Genomic DNA, 19920 nt, shown 5'->3' on the forward strand with positions numbered 1-19920 from the left:
ACCTCTTTACTCCTCCCTCCCTCCCATTGAAATTTTCAGCACTATCCCCATTTCTGAGAAATGGCAACAGAATGGAAAGTGTGGTGGCAGCATTTTGTTTTTTTTGCAATGGCCCTAGTCCCCCCCTAGAGGTGAAATTGCAGAACAGAATAGAATAGTAGAAATAGGATAATAGAATTAGAATGAATAAAAAAGAATAGAATTAGAATAATATAGAATAGAATTAGAATGAATAGAATGAATAGAAATAGAACAGAACAAAATTCTTTATTGGCCAAGTGTGATTAGACACACAAGGAATTTGTTTCCAGTATGTAAGCTCTCTTAATTGCTTAATAATCTTCCTGAAAAAATGTCACTTAGTACATTTCATTATGTAATTTTAATTTTATTTTAACTTAATTTGAATTTTAACTTATCAAAATTTTATCATTGGGTTTTATAGTTGTAGTGAACCAGCCACTTGCAAAATGTGGCAGGACATAAACGAGCAGATACTATTACGTGGCTTCCAGGTTCAGCTCATGGTTGCTTAGTCAGTCAGTTGAGGCAGATTTGGCAAGAACCCGCACCTTGTTTTCCAACTGGGCTTCCCAGATAGATGTGGCTAGAAAAGAGAAGAGCCAGTCCTGGTCAACAACCAAGAAATAATTGGGGAGAGCCACAAATCAATTCCAACTGAACACCGAGACATCCCAGGTTCTTTGGTATACAAGGGACCAGTGAATTAAAAGTTAATACCGAAGTTTTACTCATAATGTACATTTGTTCTCACATGTACACTCATCTTTACAAATCCATGTCAAACGACCAAGTCTGGATTAAAAAACAATTCAAGAAGGGGTGGACTTTAGGACCCCTTTTTAACCCCAGGTGTTTGCTTTGTTGAATAGCTGGGATTGGATTCTCCCCCCCACCCCCATGAGCTGAGGCCCAATTTACTTTGACTGGTTCAAGTGATTTGTTTTTCCTTTGATGACTTGTTTCGTTCTTATCTACCTTCCCAAAGGGATCCTTTTAGACAAACTGCTGGCATTTTGTCCTCTCTGCTTATGTTTGCTTCATCTTTAGGTTAAGGTAGCTTCAATCTCGTATCAGCCTCATTCACAGCCTCCTTTCCTGCATGATTCCACCAATTATCCCTTTTTCATTCTTCCAATTGGCCCAATTCCATATATTTCTCAAATATTTTTGCTCTGTTCCTAGCAGTTCAGGTAGGTCACAATTAGTGTAAGTGCAAACTTCGATTTAGTGCAATTTGTAAATTGATACCAGGTCACGCTCAAATCAAAATTCAGTTAGTGCAAGGCTAGCAGGGTGGGCAGTTGAGACAAGCACCTGCAGTTGTTTGTGCAAAAAGTTCTACGTGCGGAAGGCCCAGCAAAGGCAAGGCTCGTTCACAGGAAAAACAGGAAAACAGATATGCTTTGGATATGGGCTACCCTCTTTTACTGTAATACAGTATTTTGTTAAAATAAAAATGTATTGTTAAAGTTTTAATTGTCTATTTCCATCAAGCTGAAACCACTATCTTATTTTCCATAAATATATTACTTCAAATCCAAATAGCGTAAATCTAAATAGCATGAACATTTTGTGGAATTAATTGCCCTAATCAAAATGCATTTGTAATCTTTTCTTAGGTCTGCTTTCCATTCAGTCTTTTGGGAAATGATGTCAGGTTCCAAAAACTAAAAATACACTGTGATTCTTCCAAGATTTTTTTAATTGTTCTTACCTCAAAAATCTGGCAAACTAAAGCATGCTACCACCCCCATAAAGCATGTACTCTCAGAACTATTAAGGAAGGGCTGTTTTCACCCTCTTTCTCTCTCATAATCTATCCGAACTGAGTTGTTTCTTGCTCCTCTGGAATGCACTCCCTTCCCTCCTGGGAATCTGAACTACATTCCATCACAGATGTCTGCATAATGCCTGCACATGTAACATCCCGATAAAAGCCAACTTACTTGGCTACCAGTTCTGCATTACAAGAGTATGTACAACATTATGATTCCAAATTATTTATTTTCAAAATTTTTATTATATCACAAGAAGCACAGAAGAGTGCCACATAAGGGTGGCACAAATACAGCTCGGATTACTTCCCCATTCCCAGAGGGCAAATCACAAAGTCACTTCTAGTCTCTCCATTCTTTTGGAGTAAGTCGGCCAACGGGAGAGAAATTCCATACAAGTGGAAGGTTAAGGCAAGCCTGTAAGAGTGATCAGAAATAAAACCATAATCATATACCAGCCATTCTCTTCACACAACATTTACCCACAGCCCAAGTGCTTGGACTGACACAATTAAGCCCGCTTTAACAGGCAAACCCAGCAGCTGAATGAAGGCTAGCATTCCTACTACTGCCTGGCTGCTGTGAAGTCTGCCAAATACTTACATAGGTCCAAGTGCCAATGCCAAACGCCAACCCAGAAAGTAAAATGAGGTTGCCATACTTTTCATGGAAATCAGGTTCAAGTTTGCGGTGAGCCTGTCTTGTCACCATATGCTGAATGCCACGGGCTGGAATACAAAGATCTCTCAGTTGAAAAGCCAGTCAACCAATCAACCAAGCATATTGACATAAAGCACATATTACTGTTATCCTGCTTTTGGTGCAGAATATACACAGCTCTGAAATTCAATTAATGGCAATCATGCTATGCATACTGAGCTATTGTCGTCCTCTGGCATTTTTTTAACTGAGGTTGGCTTCTTTTTATATTTTCTAATTTGGAAGCTGAGTTCAACATTTATAACCAGACCTAAGGTTAGATGACTTACTGTGACTGGCGCCTTCCCAGTATTTGTGCATGAACCCTTAACACACATAATTATGCAAACCTATTTTTATTAAACATTTTAGTGGAAAACCAGTGTTTTCTTGAAGAAAAGAAACGCCTGATTTTTGTGGTCAGCAATTCCAGGAGGAAGGACCTAAGTCCAGCTTCTAAGCCTCAGCCTGGCACCCATTTGGGGCATGGACTGCTTCATAAAGAGCAGGTGCCAGGGAAGGGGGAGGGGGTGCCAAGATCTTCTTGAAGTGAGCAGGCTAAGCAAACACAGCCTGCAATTGGTCCTGATACCTCTGCGCCATTTTGCACCATGCAATGGACTGAGCTTTGGGATTTAGAAGGCCCAACATAGAATATCTGCAGGCTGAAGCACCACAGTGACCTGAAGGTCCAGACCAGGGGAGATTCCACCTTTGACCTTGGATGGGAAATAGTTCTCCTTTCGAAGTTGGAAAGTAACAGGGGGGATGGGGGGCCGGGGTGGTAGTGGAAGAATGTGTGTATCTTCCTGGACTGGCAGCTCCTGGATGAAAAACAAGTGAGTTGTGGCCAGGATAACTTTTGCCCAACAACATCTGCAGGACCAGTTGCATCTTCTCCTAGATAGAGGAGAGGTTGCTTTCAGACACTCACTCAGGGCCTAGTTACCTCGCAGCTTGACTACTGCAACAGGCTCTTCCTGGGGTTGCCCTTAAAGGCCACTCATATGTTTCAGGTGGGCCAGAATCCAGTGGCATGGGCAGTAATGGGCAGGCGTTAGTTTTGTGCCCTGCGAGCCACGGGGAGGGGATTGCTTCTACCAGCTGTAAAGCCCCCCATGGTGTAGGGCCCGGCTAGCAGAGGGGCTGCCCATCTCCCACGGCACCTCAGGGCTGGTTTGATCTTGCAGGGTTGGTGCATCCTTGGCTCCTTGCGGTCGATGGTGCCATCCGTCTGGACCCCTGAAGCGTGCCAGCCCTGTCCCCTGCGGGAGCAGCTCCCCAGGGCCCAGCTGGAGCCCCTCGGCCGGGCATGGAAGAGCCGGGAAGGGGGCTCCTCCCTGGCATTCGGCCACCCCCCCACCTGCACCCGCCACGCTGGGCGTCTTTTATCTCCTGCTGGTCCTGTTGGGATCGTTTTTGTGGGCCCAGAGTCCATAGAAGCGGAAGAAAAGTACCGGCCTCTCCCGGGAGGGCGGGGGGCAGCAGAGGCTCCCCAGGGCAGCTGAGCTCCGGACGAGGCCGGGCCACAGAGGGGAGGGAAGGCTCCCCTTTGCTTCCGCTGCAAGGGCCGGTCGAATGCCCGGCAGGCTGCGGACCAGGCGACGGGAGGCAGTCCCCGAGTTACGACCACACCAGGGGCCAAGGTTTTTGTCGTTCAGTGAGACATTTGTGAAGGGCGTTTTGCCCCCGTTGCTAAGCGAATCCCCGCAGTTCTTAAATTAGTCGCACGGTCGTTAAACGAATCCGCCCCTTGACTGCTTGTCAGAAGATCGCAACGGGGACCACGTGACCTTGGGACGCTGCCGCCGTCATAAATATGCGCCGGTTGCCAAGCGGCTGGCGTTTGACCACGTGACCCTGAGGAATGCGGCAATGGTCGTCCCGTGGGAAAAACGGCCCTCCCTTCAGTCCTCTTTCTCCGCGGCCTCGAGGCTTCCAGCGGTCACTAAAGGTCGAGGACCGCCTGTGGTTCCCCCTTGAGGAGCACCCCTGCCCCCCGGGGCGGCTCCGGTGGCAGCAGACTCACCCGAAAGGCCCAAAGCTCTCCGCGCCAGAGGGAACATCGCGCCTCGTCTCCCTGCAACCAACCCGCTTCTCCTCTCACCTCGCCGGGCAAGAGGGGAACAAAATGGCCGCTGGCTTGGACGTCACGTTTCTGCGCAGGCCCAGGACCACTGCATCATGGGAGATGTAGTTTTGGGGGTAGAAAGCGGGGGGAGTGGGGCGCCGCAATCGCAAACGGGAGAGAGTGAGGGGGCTCCGACCGGGGCACGTTTCAGTTCCGTCTGCCGAGCTCGGCTCAGGAGAGTTCTCCGTGTCTCACTGGTGCGGTGTCCTTCCGCCGCGTAGGTGCGGCGGAGTCTTGAAAGGGCCTCCGTGAGCATGTTTCTTCCGTACTGTCAGGATGGCCGAGTGGTCTAAGGCGCCAGACTCAAGGCGAAGAGCCTTCCCGGAAGGCGGGGTTTCTGGTCTCCGAATGGAGGCGTGGGTTCGAATCCCACTTCTGACAGACTTCGCTTTTGTTTTGAGTCGGCTTTGCAAATATTTAAACCCTGCAGCAAATGGGAAGGAAAGAGAAGGGCGAGCCCGGGGAGGGCGGCGGAGGTCCTTTCCCGCCAGGCAGGCTTGCTCTGCCCCAGCCACACCGCGATCTGCATGCAGAGTAGCCTCCCCGCTCATCTGAGTCTGCAGCGGGAAGGAAGCCTCGCCCGCCGAAAGAGAATTATTTTGCAGAAAAGCGCGATATAAACGCTCCCAGGAAGGGAAGAGAAGCGGGCTCCCCGGCGTGGTCAGGTGGAGGGGCCTCCCCTCTTCCTTGGACGCCCCCCCCCCAGACATGAGCGGGGGGGGCTTCTCTCCCCAAAAGCATCTCCTGAGAGAGACCTTTTATTCTGGCTTGGTTTCTGCAGCATTCGTTTATTTAGAAAATGTATACACAAAATGTGATTCCTGTATTGCAAGGTAGATAGATAATATAGATATACACATATATACACACATATACATATATACATACACCCACCCACACGTTTATGTCAAAAGCACCTTTGTTTCCACCCTGTCTCTGGCCCTCCTTTCAATCCCTAACAGAACTAACAACCCAAAGTAGAAAGCCGGGTTGCAAAGATCAGGAATCCGCTTCTTCCTCTGGCAATTAACGACCAGGCGAAATAAATGAACCTGCCCAAATAGTAGCAAAGCAGGGAAAGTTGTTTTGCTGGAAGAAATATCTTTCTGGGTTCAGTTCCAAGTGGGGAAGAAAGACACTGGAAACATGGTGACTTCTTGGAAACACAAGAAATGCTTTATGGCTTTTCTATCATATAATACAGCTCTTTTATTATAATTCGTAGGTCATAAAGCATTTTATAGAATTGGCCAAATTTCACTCCTTTGGGATCCATGGGTTCCAGATTTTGGATGCATTGTGTAACTTAGCCCATTTGAGTTACCTTGGTTCAAAAACTATTGTATTGCTATATTGCACGGTTCACTCAAATAAAAATTACGGGAACGAGAGTTTTTAGTAATATATACATTGGCGCAGATGCGAACCAGAACCAGACAGGAGAGGCGGTTCAAGGAAGGTTTATTGAAGTTCTTCATGAAAAGGGTCTCAGCAGCTAAAGGAACCAACAATATACAAATACACATTTTATACAATTATGATTAAGGGAGTAAACTTCCTGCCTCGGCAATTCTATCACTCGGGCCTCCATTCAAAACCCAAGAAAGAAACCCTCCAACTCCGTGTTTGTAGAGAAAAGGTACTTTTACTAAGTTTGAAGTGATAGCAACGAAAGAAAAGCAAGATCTGAGACAATAGGTCCGAAAGTTATCCCAAATGTTTCACTTAGCAACAGAAATGTTGGGCTCAGACGTGTCGTAAGTCGAGGACTACCTGTATTTGCATTTTCCCCCCCATTCAGATCCGCATCAACTCCTCTCGCCTCCGCAAGAGCTGTAGGCGGGGCCAGAGCGATTTGGACGGTAGCTCCTCCAATCACATCGCACCAGATCGCCCGCTTCTCATTCGTTGCAGAGCGCCTCCTCCACCCTGAAGGTGAAAGGTCGGAAGCTGAGGAAAACCGGAAGCCCCACGGACCAATGGCGGGCGGCGGAATGGCAGCTCGACCAATCAGAAGCTCGCCCGACTTCCCGCCTGACCAATGGGACCGGGCTGCCGGTGTCGGCCGTCTCTCTCTCTCTCTCTCTCTCTCTCCGGTTCTGGCGGACATGGCGGCGGCGCGACTGCTGCTCCTGCGGGCCTTGATGCTGGGCGGGCTGGGGCTGCTGGTTGGCTGGGGCGGCTCCGGAGTGGAGGGGCAGAAGAAAAAGAGGTGAGCGGCGCGGCAGCCGCGGGCGAGGGGGTCGGGAGTGTAACCCGAGGTCATCCAGTCGCGCCCCCACCGGTGCAGCGCCCCTCGGGCCCTGGGCGGAGAGGCCTTCTGAGCATGCGCAACGATGCCCAGCCGGGCTGACGCGCGGAGGGCCTCGGCGGAAGGCGGGGGGAGTGAGTGGAGGCCGGCAGCTGTGGCGGCGCCCGGCGGCCTTTCGCGTCAGATCCGGCCGTCCCGTCTCCCCGCGGCAAGAAATGCTCCGAGCAGCCTGGCCGAGGAGAGGGCCAGCGCCTCTACGGGCCTTCCCCCCGGCCTTGGGCCTCCGCTGCCGCCTCGTCGGAAGGGAAGCCAGCCCGCAGCCCGATAGTCGTCAGGGAAAGTCTCTGCCCCTCCGCCTGGCAGCCGCGGCTGAGCTTCCCAGGGGAGCCTCGTCCGTCTCCCAGGCGGAGTTCGGCCCAGAATGCTGGGGAAAGGGAGCTCCGGGCCTTTTCTCTGCCTGGGCCCTGCAGACCAGGGCTCGTCAACCGTGGCCCCTTGAAGCCTGGGGGACTCCAACTCCCATAATTCCCCAGCCAGCTGAAGTCCTCCAGGCTTCAAGGGGCCACGGTTGGCGACCCCTGGTCTGCAGATGGCTTGCAATAAAAGGGCCTTTCTGCCTTGGCCCGGCTTGGAACAGGTTTATTCTCCCTTTGAATGGACGCTAATCGACCCACCTGAAGATGCAATTCCCTTGCATGCAGCTCTCAAAGGGCCTCCGCCTCCAATGGGCACTGTAGTACTGTTATCATTAAATGAACCTTATCATGAACATGGCAGAGATGCTGAAAGGGCAGAGAGGAAAGACGCGGCTCTAAGTCTGTGGAGATTCTCAGGCATCCCCGTCACGGTTGTCCCAAAGGTGCTTCCCCCCCACAAGAGGCCACTGGACTTCCTTGTTTTCCTTTGAAGATGTTTCGCTTCTCATCCAAGAAGCTTCTTCAGCTCTGACTGGATAGTGGGGAAGGGAAGGGTTGATATTCCTTGCAGGCAGCTGGTCATTTGCATCCCTTTTAGTGGGTCATTGAAACACTTGAATGGTGTCAGAGTAGGAATGGATTCCCAGAGGAAAAATTGCAAGACTACAGGAACCAAGAGCACTACTCAGGTGAACCTGAGGTTACAGGTAGACTCCAAGTGTCCTCAACAGCCCTCTAAAAGGATGCTAGATCTAAAATGACCAGTTATCTGCAAGGAATATAAATCTTTCCCTTCCCCACCATCCAGTCAGAGCTGAAGAAGCTTCTTGGATCAGGAGCCAAACGTCTTCAAAGAAAAAAACAGAAAGTCCACTTGCCTCCTGAAAAAAAGCACCTTTGGGACAACCAGGATCTAGGGGACTGAGAATCTCTACAGACTTTTAGCCATACAATGTGGGATGAACATCCTTCAAATGTTGCAGGAGTATGAACGGATTTCCAGAGAAAAATGGCAGGCTGCAGGAACCAGGAGTGCTACTCAGTCCAGTTGCCTCTTGAAAAAGCACCTTTGGGACAAGAGTTTGCACAATGCGTATCTGGCATCCGTTGCAGAGTAAACTAATGGCAACCTTGGTGTTGATCTCAGCCTAATCCACTTCAGAGGGTGGTTGATGAGGAGGAAAAAGGATGGATGGATGGATGGTATGCCAGAATAGGAAAAGCAATGCACAAATGCCACGGCATGGTTACACAACCTGTTTTCTTTTTAATTCTGTCTTTATTGTTTTATAAACAATGTGATGAATACAACTAATACTTTATTGTTTTTATAAATAAATGTGATGAATGTAGCTAATACTCCTCTTCCCATTTATTTTCACCACAACCCTGCAAGATGGCTTGGGTTGAAAGAGAGGGACTGTTCCAAAGTCACCCAGATGTTTTTTTTCTATACCTAAGGCAGGACTAGAACTCACAGCCCCCCTCCCCCCCAGTTTTTTACCTGGGTTTATTCTTTTAATTTGCAGACCCTTGTTTTTCATATAGGTTTATTATGCAAAAATAATTAAGGTGTGTTGTTGGGCGTCTTTTTCAATCCTGCCAAGGATGTGAATTTGCTTGCAGGTGAACTTGAGAATGAAAGAGGAAAGAGGAAAAAAGGTGGAAATTGTGGGATTTCATGTGAAGAGAGAGAATTGTGTAATCCTGTGGTATTACAGATTTACCACATCGTGGCAAATTAGTGGGAGTGGCACTGCTCACGATAAGCCCTGATGTGCATTTGGGTGGAATGAATTAACATTTAAGCTGCGTGACCATTTAGGTGCCTGAAAAATGGCATGAATTTAATCTTGCAGAATATCTTTCTAACCTAGATGGTGCTTTCTGAAAAAGTAAGCCAGTTGATTGAATGGACCAGCAAAAGATCAGTTATTCGACTGAATGGGGACAAATTTCGACGTCTGGTAAAGGCACCACCAAGAAATTACTCTGTGATAATAATGTTCACTGCTCTTCAGCCTCACAGACAATGTGTTGTGTGCAAGTAAGAATTTCAGTTATTTAGAAATCGCCATATTACCAGAAGAAGTATAAGTAATAAGTGCATTTTAAGAATTTTTATGCTGGGATTATGCTTGTTAGAAGTTGAGGAAATAGCCATTTGTGAAATGGTAATTTAGAAATATTCCTCTTAAAATGAGCTCATGTGTGGGGAAGAATATTATGCTGAACCTGCAATAAGAACAGCATTTTTTTTGAACAAGTTGTATAAGGTTCCTAAAATTCCCAAAATAAAATGATTCTAGAACCTACAGTTGGTGAAAACTGTTCTGCTATTTGGGTAGAAAAGAACATATCACTTACGAACATCCTGATCTTTGGAGAGGATCCAATGATTATTTTGTTGAAGGTAGCAAGTTTGAATGAGCCACTGGTCTCCTGTTAAGAACACAGAGTATCGGAGACGGCCAACCAAGTTGGGAGCAGAATTTTGATCATAAACCATTGGATTGTAAGTCAAATCACCACATGACCAGTCTCAGCTTTACAATCATTTATGCAATGGTCGTTAAGTGACTCACCCTGGTTGTAAAGCACATGGTTGCAAGTACCAGCCTATTTTATTTGATGGGCATTTCCCCCCCAGAACACCCCAAAATTGTCGCAAAATGCAATCGCATGACTCCGGGGCAGTGTAAGTGGTCCTAAATGGGATCTAGTTGCTAAGCCTGAAGTGCAGTCCCATGGCTGTGAGGATGGCGTGACCGTCATAACTTTGAGGACTGGTAGTAAGTTATTTTCAGGTCCAAGTTTGAATGGTCATTAAGTGACCATTGTTTGTAATGTTACACTGGTTGTAAGTCAAGGGCTACTTGCGCATGTGTACACACCTGATCCCTGACGAAGGAGAGGAGTACAGGTTGGGGCTCATGGGATCTCTTTGTTTGGAAAGACACGACTTTGATGGCATGAATGCCAATCAAGCGGACTCGTATTCTTCCCTTATCCCACTTTTAAAGGAGAGGATTTTAAACCCACCCATTATCTTTGAGGGTGTTGCAGCTTACAGCCTGTGAATTGATGTAATGGTTCTGGGTGGAATTATGCCATGAAGGAATAGTGGTAGCATTTATAAGGTGGCTTAGCAATCAAGATTACTATGCCTGGATGTGTTGACTTTACACTAAACAGGGAAGCGAAGGCACAGCTATTCAGGAGCCATCACTGACCTTGATATGAACAGCCATAAGGCCATAACAATTCTTTCCACACCATTCTGAAATGAAATTTTAGCATCTCAGGCCTGAAGCACATTTGTTCTCCTGTGTGCATGAGTGCAAGTATATTCACAGATGTGGCGCAGGCTTGAGGAATCCAACATAAGGAGCTGCAAGAGCTCTTGTGAAGCTCTGGCTTTTCTTTTAGTGAAATCTAAATGGTGCCAAATTTTGAGCTTCACCAAACAGCAATGTACCAACCACCCTTACAGAATCTAAAGTCACATTTGGCCTTGAGTATTTTGGCAGAAAGCTAAATTTGATTAAATTCAGTTTTAAATTAAATATAAATATGAGCCAAATAAGTACAGTTAGGTGGATTTCTATACATTTCCTTATGTGTATTTGGTGGCAAATTTTGGAAGGGCTAATCTAAAGCTTTGGGGGATCCAAATGAGGCGAGCAACACACTTCCTGACAATTGCTAATGCTGATGCAAGTGTCCGGGACTGCGCTGACTTTCTTCCGGTCCGATCTTTCTTCATCGATGCCTCCTTTCATTTCTGACAGACAAGCTGATGAGGAGTACCAGATTCTGGCAAATTCCTGGCGATACTCAAGTGCATTTACCAACAGGATCTTTTTTGCCATGGTGGATTTCGATGAAGGTGCTGATGTATTTCAGATGGTGAGGAGTTTCTGGTGCCTTTAAAGTCGTGAGCTTATAGGGGTTTTTGTATGACAAAGGGTAGTAAAAGACAATATTGCTTTTATTCTAAAAAAAAATCTTAAGATATTTAGAAAACAATCTGGATTCTATTTATTCAAAAACAAGTCCCTAAATATTGTTTTTCTTCGTTTAAAATATTTTGGGTTCTCCTAAGGCCAGTGGCGGTAAAGATTGTAAGAATGTGAGTTGCAGGTTGCTTTTCTTTCCTCAGTGTTTCTCCACCGTGGCAACCTTAAGATGTGTGGATTGCAACTCCCAGGCTTCCCCTGGAAGCACCTGAAAAGTTGCCATGGTGGAGAAGGTTCCTTCTGAAGAGCTGAAGGGAAGGAGTCCTGCAGCACACAACATCGTGCCGAGGTTGAGAATCGCCGGTCTAGAGTAGCTGGGAGGCTCCTGTGGACAAAAGGCTTTCCCCTTCCTTGTACAGGCATTCCTTCACTCACAGCCACAGTTGGGACCAGAATCTCGGTTGCTAAGCAGGCCAAGTGTTAAGTGAGTTAGGCCCAATTTTTTAAGCCACAGTTGTGAAGTGAATCTGGCTTTCCCAGTGGATTTTGCTTGTCTGAAGCATCAAAAATCACCTGGTCCCAAGACACGGCAGCTGCCTCACATACCTGCTGCTGGCTAAGCACCCATATTTGATCACGTGACCACGGGGGGGCGGGGGGGGCTGCCTTGGTTGTGAGCGTGAAGACCCGTCATGACAGTTTTCTCAGTTGTAACTTTGAGTGGTCACTAAGATCAAGGTTTCAATGGACTCCCTGCATAGCCTAACGGCAGAGGAGCTCATGCTAATCAGTTATAAGCTAAACGTTGCTCTCATCAGCTGAGAATCTGGGTTCTTCTGACAGCATGGATTTAAACTTTGGCATTATAGACTATAAGTTTTCAACTACATATTTTTGTATATTTTGCTGAAAAATAAAGCTCAACATGAATTCTGCTCCAACCTTCATTAATTTCCCACCAAAAGGGAAGCCAAAAAGAGGAGACACTTATGAGCTGCAAGTGCGAGGTTTTGCTGCTGAACAGCTTGCCCGCTGGGTGGCTGATCGAACAGATGTGAATGTAAGTAAACACCGGATTTGGCCTCTGATGTGATGCTTTTAACTCTGACTTGCAAAGAGATGGTTTCTTATCCCATTGTTGCTGGGGGGGCACTGCTGAACTCCTGGGCATATTCCTTCAGCTTCAGAGAGTAGGGCTGCTACGCAAGGAGACGGAACAGTCGTCTCCTCTAATGTGGGTCCTGGCAATATGGGTTGGTCGAAAGTAGAACCAACTCCCATCTTATCTGCTGGATTCAGTACAATACCACAAGGCTAAGTAAAACACATTATGCCTTAGCATATTGGGACCACAATTTGGACAAATTGGGACAAACTGTAAACCATAATTTGTCTTTGCGTGTTGGGCAAACTCAGTCATTGTACTTTATTCAATAAAACGTTTTCAAGAAGACCCTGGTCTAACTGGATACATGAAACCATGTAGTTTGCATGAAATCAATTGAAACCATGAAAACAATTATTATTTTTTAATTCCCAAAGTGGAAAGGTAAAGTGGTTGAGGGGTCAAATATTTAAAAAAAAAAAAAACACTTCTAGAGTTTGCTACTTTGCAGATGTGCTCAGCTGCTGCCAAACCTATCATGACAATGCTTTATAAAAACGAGCTTTTTATTATGGATTTAGTATTTGTCTGACAAGTCAGGAAGGTGCTAGAATGTTCAGGGATGCAATTTGGTGCTCATCCCACTGATGTATAATTGAAGCTCCTTAGAACATTTGCTTTTTGAATGAACATTTTTTGTAAAATTGCTTGGATATATTTTAATAATCAAGTTACTTATTGTAATAGTAATTAAAACATGAAAGCGGGTTGAATATCTAACTATAGAAGTTAATCAGCATTTTTTCTCTGTGGATCATTTCTAATACTTTCAAATTTTTATTACCTTTCTTAATATATAACTTTTTCTTTGCTGGAAAATTGACCTGAAGACACTGCTGGAAACCTGCTTTGTACAGATTCTCCTCCATCATCACATGAGGAGAGCAGTGAAATAAGTGGCAGCTATTTTCATTGTTGGAATTATAGTATTTATTACCCCTTTTAATTATTTCTGCCCTGTCCCTCAAAAGGTACGAAGACACATATTAATAAAGAAGGCATGACATAATCTTTGCTTTAAAATGCTCTTTATATTGTGGATCAGTCATCCCATGCCGTACCTGGCCGAGGGCCCCTATGTCCAAGAATTCGATGTGTTCCCTTTCCATAAACCAGGCCATTGATGGCAGGAAAATAATGACTCTCGGGCTACGTAGATTCGAGATGACCATTTCAGCCTGCCTTTGTCACAGATCCGAGTAATAAGACCACCAAACTATGCTGGACCATTGATGCTGGGGCTGCTGCTGGCTGTCATTGGTGGCCTCGTCTATTTAAGAAGAAGCAACCTAGATTTCCTCTACAACAAGACAGGCTGGGCTTTTGCCGCTTTGGTAAGCAATCTGACATTTAAAAGACCCCTTTTGACTCCTTGATCTACTCAGCCACACAGGCACACAGCATGAACTATCCTGAAGAAGCTGCATTGTACATTCTTTCCCCACTTTTAAAAAAAGAGAGAACTTGAGGACAGAAGGTTTCTGCATTCCTATTTGGGAGTTATTTTTTGCAGGAAACGGGCAGATCGGGAAATCAACATTTTAGACCTCCCTGGTTCCTTTGAGAATAAACTGATTGTTTTATTGATAGGATATAAATTAGACTTGATTCAATCATACTATTGTGTAATTAACATGTGAATAGTTTGTAAATGCCAATTTTGAGATTTATTGTAAGAATAAACATTTGAAATAACTGAAATTGTGAAAAAAGCCCTGTTTGAGGTTAGTTCATATGTAGGCCATGTTCCCTTAGTAGGTTTGATGGTGGCACACGCATGGCAACTGATTCACTCTCTGGTTTTTTAGTGCTTTGTTCTGGCTATGACCTCAGGACAGATGTGGAATCACATCAGAGGGCCACCATACGCTCATAAGAATCCGCACACAGGTCAAATGGTGAGTTAGTTTTCCCTTGGCTTCAGGCCCTCCTCTGCTGGGAAATTTTCAAGTTTGATTGAGGGGGGTGTTACTGCTGCTGAGAGCATTAATTGCCAGAACCTGCCATCAAATTGTTCTGAGCTCAGCTTCACTTTTTAAAGAACTGATCTGGGATTGGGGGGGATTTTCTGCTCACATGCAAATGCAGGTTTGGAGCTTTGTCCCACTGAAGAAATTTCATGTGTTTGATCTCTTTATTTTCCAGAACTACATCCATGGGAGCAGCCAAGCACAATTTGTTGCTGAAACACATATTGTTTTGCTGTTTAGTATCCTTGAGAATAAATAGAATGCAAAAGTACAATCAGAAATAGTGTTTTTCCAGCCTTGTGCTGCCCTGTGATGGTTTTACAATTTAGGAAATGGCACTGGGCCGAGGGGGAGCGTGCTGCAAATTCACTCCTACCAATCTGGGCAGGAGATCCCGAGGAAGAATCTACAGGCCCCTCCTCACATCCTGGGCAGTCTTTCAGGATGCCGCTACAGGGCAGTGCAGGCCAAAACAGCCAGGGACAGTTTCTTCCCTCGTGCCATCACTGCTCAGCACCTGATTCCCACAGTACTGTCTTACCTCTAAAGATACTTACCCATGTCGTAGGGTTGTAGTATTATTACCCTTATACCCCTCTTATTGGTATGATTATTGGGATTATTGTTGTGATTATTATTACTCTGTCGCTTTGTATGTACACTGAGAGCTTCTGCACTGGAGACAAAATCCTAGTGTTGCTAACCACACTTGGCCCAATAAAATATTCCTATTCTATTCTATTCTATTCTATTCTATTCTATTCTATTCTATTCTATTCTATTCTATTCTATTCTATTCTATTCTATTCTATTCTTTCTTATTCCTATTCATTTCTATTTCTATTTCTATTCCATTGCATTCCAGTTGTGGTCACTAAGTGAGAAATACCTGTAAACATAACCCTGCACCTTAGTTGGGATTTTCGTTCTATGTTATGTTCAGATGAAACATAAACTACGGGCAGATGTTTTGTTAACTATTCCTGTAAAAGGGTTGAAATCTGAACATTTGCAACCGTTGTGTAAGAAGGGACCTCTCTCCAAGAGGAACGGCTTTCCTCTGTCCATTCGTGTAGCCTTAACTGCCTTCTCACAGATGCGGGTGTCACTCTGGGGATTGTGCTTCTTTATGAAGCCGCTACCTCTGACTTGGAAGTGGGGAAGAGAAAAAGTAAGTATCAGAACCGACTGCCGAACGCTTTCGTCGGGTTGCACGCGGGGGAGAGGGGGGAGTGTTTCAACAGTTGCACAGCGTTTCCTAGGAAAAGTCCATGGCCAGCATAAAATAGGTTTGCCGTCCCTTTCAATTAAAGGATTTAAGGGCCCTTTTTTTTTAGTGTTCCTGAAGTTTTTCTCCCAGAGCACTGGTGAGCCAAGGGGTGCCAATGGTTAGAAGGGTATCTTTTCAGGGTCACCGCTGCTGCTGCTGCATCCTGTGGGGTCCGTAGGAAGTTGTCTGTTGTGCAAATGCATCAAGGCAGTGGCAGCCTTCGCAATTTGAAACAGGCCCCCTTCCCCCTCCCAATGCTGTGCTGACCCCTGTTCCTTACAGTTCAGTCTCACGGGAGTTTCTGGGTAGCCTGAACAGGCTTCTTTGCTCTTCCGTAGTAATGTGCGTGGCTGGCATTGGCCTTGTGGTGCTGTTCTTCAGCTGGCTCCTCTCCATATTTAGATCCAAATATCATGGCTATCCATACAGGTATGTGTGTCTTCTGTCTTTTTAAGTTACTCTGCTCCAAGAAACGGATTCTTAGTAGAATTACGAAACGCACCCGCCAACTCCACAGTTTATGGCACACCCGATAAGGGCACTGTTTGGGTTATCCTAGAGAACCCCAACTCGCTGAAGAGTCACGTGGTGCTTCCTGCTCCCTGCTTTCTATTGCCTAGCATCTTTTCATTTGGTGTCTTTTTATCCTCCTTTCAAGTAATGCCCGAAAGGAATGCTGCAAAATACATTTGTTTTGGGTTGGTGTCATTGGGATTAGGAAGGAAGCACTTTTTATTGGATAATGATCCAGGTGCATCGAGACGGATCCATTATGTGTATGTATTTCCTTTCAGCTTTCTGATGAATTAAGAGGGTTGCTGTGTTGTGATTCGCCAAAGTGGAGCCCTGGCGTCCAAGATTCAGATCGTGCTACCTCTCTTTGAAATGAACGAAATCCTTGCACACCTAACCAAAGATCCCTGGTGCCTTGGCAAAACGAACTCCTTGCTCCAAACATCAGGATGCATATTATAGCACATTTCTCTTTCCCACTTCTCTGAGGCCAAGGGATCGCTTCTTGTTTTAAAAACAAGGGAGCCTTAAAAAGGCCACCGTTCCAAAAGCTTAACTCGGCGCATTTCTTTATGCCTTGCATGTGTACAGATGTTTTCCCTTCGCAGTTCTGCACGCTGCAAGATCTTCAAGAAGTGGCTTATCTGGGTTAATGGGCTTTTTCAGACCAAGATGGTCCTTTTAATAGGTAAGCTCCCATCCTGGCCATTTTTTCAGCACCTGCAGAGATTTTATTTCTCAGCAAGCTTTCTTCCTGGGGAGAACTCTTGCCAGAGCTAGGCATGCTATCTCTTGATATGGGAAGAGACTCAGATTTTGGTGTTTCGGTTCTGCGCAATAGGGGATTTGCTTTCCCCTAAAGAGCAGAACCAACAGATAAACACGAAGGGGTTGAAATAGTTGCGGAACCTCCTAAGCATTTAATAAAGTGGCCTCCTTGGGCCTTTTCTCTGAAGAGAAACGAAGGAAGGACGATGCCATGTGTGCGACCGTTGCCATTTCCTGCTGCTGAACTTCCTCGAGTCATATGCTGCTCTTCCGTCAAACGGGGACAGTGTTGAGATCTGCATCACCCTGTAGATGCAGTTAAGTTCTATTATTGTTGTGCTGATCTTTACCAAACAGCCACCTGCTGAGCGTTGGTCCTGGACATTGTGGTCCTCCACTATGTTCCCAAAAGAGATCACTAAAATTATTTTCATAATTGAGCAATTGGGAGGAAGAAACACAAAAACAACCCCCTCCTCATCTCTTGTGTAGGCGCTATGTATACAATCCTGGCATTTGTACCGAAATCAAAAGGGTTGCCTCATTGGAAAAATAGCTGATGTGGGGATAACCCACTTAAATTGGAACATTTCTCATTCTGAATCCCAACTAGGTATTAGACATGCTAACCTGTCTAACTATGGCAATGGAGACATACTATTCAGTGGACTTTTTTTTTTTAAACTTCCAAGACCTTTTGGAGAGGAAAGAAAGAATCCCAAAATAAGCAGAGACGGTAATCGCTGCTTTTCTTCAGGTGAGAGTTGGGTGCCATTTGAATAGTTCTCTCTCCTTCTCTGTGTCCTGCTTGGTTTTTGGGCTAAGGCCCAGATTCTCCATAGGAAGAAGAGCCCATCCTGGGTTTGGTAGCATCGGTTTATTTTGGGCAAGGTGTAATAAGGGCTGCGGAAGATCAAGAAAAAGATAATTTCTTGAAGTAGCTACTACTGTAACTCAGCTGTTCAGTTTTCTCTTACGCAGGTTTCCTGTATTCAATTCCTTTCAAGTGCCTTAACACCATTATCCTATTTTTCAGTATTTGATTCCAACAATGTTTGAAAAATACATTTTTATATGATTGAGAGCATCCAAGTTGTAGCATGGATATTGAAATGGCTATTATGGATATTTGTCAACTTCCAATAAACAATTTCTTAGCCTGAATCAGCATTTTGGGGGGGGGAAACTTGACGGCATCTGGGAAGCCTCACTACACAGAGAGATGTTCTCCTGCACAGTGTTTCCCCCTCCATTGTGGAGAAGGGGGCTTGCTGAGCACCTGCCTTTCAGTCGGCTCAGGTGCCATCAAATCACCTGCAATGTTGGCATCCTTGAGATTTCATTCATTTAGGTGAGGGGTCCCCAACCTGTGGGCCACCGCCCACTAGTGGGCTGCGAGGGGATTGCAACCAGGCTGTGGAAACAGCTGGCAAGGATGTGTGCACAAGCAGCCTCACTTGAGTGTGCAAATGGAGCTCTGAGTGTGTGCACGTGCGCACACACTTGCCGGCAGTTTATGCGGAACCATTCCACCCTCCCACCGTTCTGCAAAGCTGGAAATGTTGGGGAACACTTGATTTAGATGCTTTTAATTACAAAATCGGTGCATTGTGTCAAGCCTTATTTCCAAGAATAGATTCCTCATATATTTGGGAAGTTATTCTTTAGAAATATAATAAAAAAAAAAAAAACCAGATTGTGTGTCAGTTGATACAGGGTCTTTTTAAAAATATAGATTGGTCTATTTGTTGAATTGGCTGAATTCTACATTTTATTTAATGATTTATTAATTTTATTTTCTGCATACTGTTGTATGCAGATGGAGTAGAGCAATATTTAAAACAACCCAGCAACAAAAACAGGAGTAAAATGTGAAACTGCCACTTTGAAGTCCCATTCAAAACGAAAGGATGCTTTTCGATTTGGTTTCCTTGGAGAGCAGTTCTGCTATTATTAGAAAAACAAGGCCTTTCTCCTCTGAATTCTAGTTATTTTTCTTATTATATTTTTAAATTCAGATTTTATTACTTTATAAATAACTCAAAAGTAGTGGAGGCTTCCTCCTATTTTCCACACAGCTCTGTGAAGTGGACTGGGCTGAGCTGAGAGAGAGTGAGGGTCACCCAGCAAGCTTTCGTACCTAAGGCAAGAGTAGAAATCCTTTTCTGGTGATTGGTCCAAACTCAGCTGGCTTTTGTGCCTAAGGCGGGACTAGAACTCAGTCTCCCCTTCACCACGACACCAAACTGCCTCTCTTGTTCCTTTAAATCCACCCAGAGCCACTTTGGAGTCAGGTGGCCTCAACGTTTACTTATATTTCATTAACTAAAGTTTCCCCTCTTGCTGTCAAAAATCTGTTGTAGAAAATCAAATCCTGAACACAAAGTGCTTTTGAAAGAGGCAACTGGACTTCCTTGTTTTTGTCTGAAGACGTTTCGCTTCTCATCCAAGAAGCTTCTTCAGCTCTGACTGGATGGTGGGGAATGGAAGGATTTATACGTCTTGCAGACAGCTTGGTCATTTGCGCTCTTTTAGAGGATTGTTGAGGCCATTTGGAGGTAGAGCTCCTGGTTCCTGTAGTCTGCAATTTTTCTGGAAATCTGTCCCCGTTTTCCAGAAAAATTGCAGTCTAGGTGAACCATTAGTACTACTCAGGTGAACCCGAGAACACATAACCTCCAAGTAGCCTCAATGACTAAAGCACATGTCAATCGCACGCCGTCATGTTGCCGTCGTGACATTTTGTGACTTTTTCCCGTTTGCAGAGTTGGGGTGGGCATGGCCTGCGCGTGATGCATCTGGCTCATGGGCCACCGGTTTGATACCTGTGTTCCCAAAAGAATGCAAATGTCCAGCTGTTTGCAAGGAATATAAATCCTTCCATTCCCCACCATCCAGTCAGAGCTGAAGAAGCTTCTTGGATGAGAAGTGAAACGTCTTCAAAGAAAACGTTTGTCCAGTTGCCTCTGGGGAAAAAAG

At 45.4% G+C, this 19920-nt stretch overlaps 2 protein-coding genes and 1 non-coding gene across 3 annotated transcripts; 2 read left to right on the forward strand and 1 right to left on the reverse strand.

Annotated features, from left to right (window-relative positions):
- Positions 1 to 2008: 2008 nt before the first annotated feature.
- COX7B (cytochrome c oxidase subunit 7B) lies at positions 2009 to 4682 on the reverse strand. The gene is made up of 3 exons (XM_087972010.1): positions 4528 to 4682; positions 2403 to 2527; positions 2009 to 2216 (listed from the first exon to the last, which is right to left on the reverse strand). The coding sequence occupies exons 1-3, from the start codon at positions 4562 to 4564 to the stop codon at positions 2142 to 2144; spliced, it is 237 nt and encodes a 78-aa protein (XP_087828136.1). The 5' UTR covers positions 4565 to 4682; the 3' UTR covers positions 2009 to 2141.
- A 217-nt stretch (positions 4683 to 4899) lies between these two features.
- On the forward strand, positions 4900 to 5010 carry TRNAL-CAA (transfer RNA leucine (anticodon CAA)). The gene is made up of 2 exons: positions 4900 to 4937; positions 4965 to 5010. It is a non-coding gene; the product is annotated as a tRNA-Leu (tRNA).
- A 1702-nt stretch (positions 5011 to 6712) lies between these two features.
- Positions 6713 to 18105, forward strand: MAGT1 (magnesium transporter 1). The gene is made up of 10 exons (XM_087972341.1): positions 6713 to 6842; positions 9174 to 9343; positions 11088 to 11205; positions 12175 to 12315; positions 13614 to 13754; positions 14229 to 14318; positions 14566 to 14629; positions 15487 to 15561; positions 15999 to 16089; positions 16455 to 18105. Exons 1-10 carry the CDS (start codon positions 6738 to 6740, stop codon positions 16468 to 16470), a joined length of 1011 nt encoding a protein of 336 aa, XP_087828467.1. The 5' UTR covers positions 6713 to 6737; the 3' UTR covers positions 16471 to 18105.
- The last annotated feature ends 1815 nt before the right edge of the window (positions 18106 to 19920 follow it).

This window comes from Notechis scutatus, chromosome 10 (assembly GCF_049901735.1).
Source record: "Notechis scutatus isolate UNSWTSFEM ecotype Mainland chromosome 10, rNotScu1.2, whole genome shotgun sequence".
Classification (NCBI taxonomy): domain Eukaryota; kingdom Metazoa; phylum Chordata; class Lepidosauria; order Squamata; family Elapidae; genus Notechis; species Notechis scutatus.

Coding starts and splice junctions, on each gene's coding strand:
- COX7B (XM_087972010.1), bottom strand. CDS start 4,564: ATGTTCCCTCTGGCGCGGAGAGCTTTGGGCCTTTCGG. Junction 2,528..4,527: donor GAGAGCTTTGGGCCTTTCGG/GTGAGTCTGCTG, acceptor TTTGTATTCCAG/CCCGTGGCATTCAGCATATG. Junction 2,217..2,402: donor GCATTGGCACTTGGACCTAT/GTAAGTATTTGG, acceptor TCACTCTTACAG/GCTTGCCTTAACCTTCCACT.
- MAGT1 (XM_087972341.1), top strand. CDS start 6,738: ATGGCGGCGGCGCGACTGCTGCTCCTGCGGGCCTTGATGCTGGGCGGG. Junction 14,319..14,565: donor ATCCGCACACAGGTCAAATG/GTGAGTTAGTTT, acceptor TTTATTTTCCAG/AACTACATCCATGGGAGCAG. Junction 14,630..15,486: donor ACATATTGTTTTGCTGTTTA/GTATCCTTGAGA, acceptor GCCTTCTCACAG/ATGCGGGTGTCACTCTGGGG.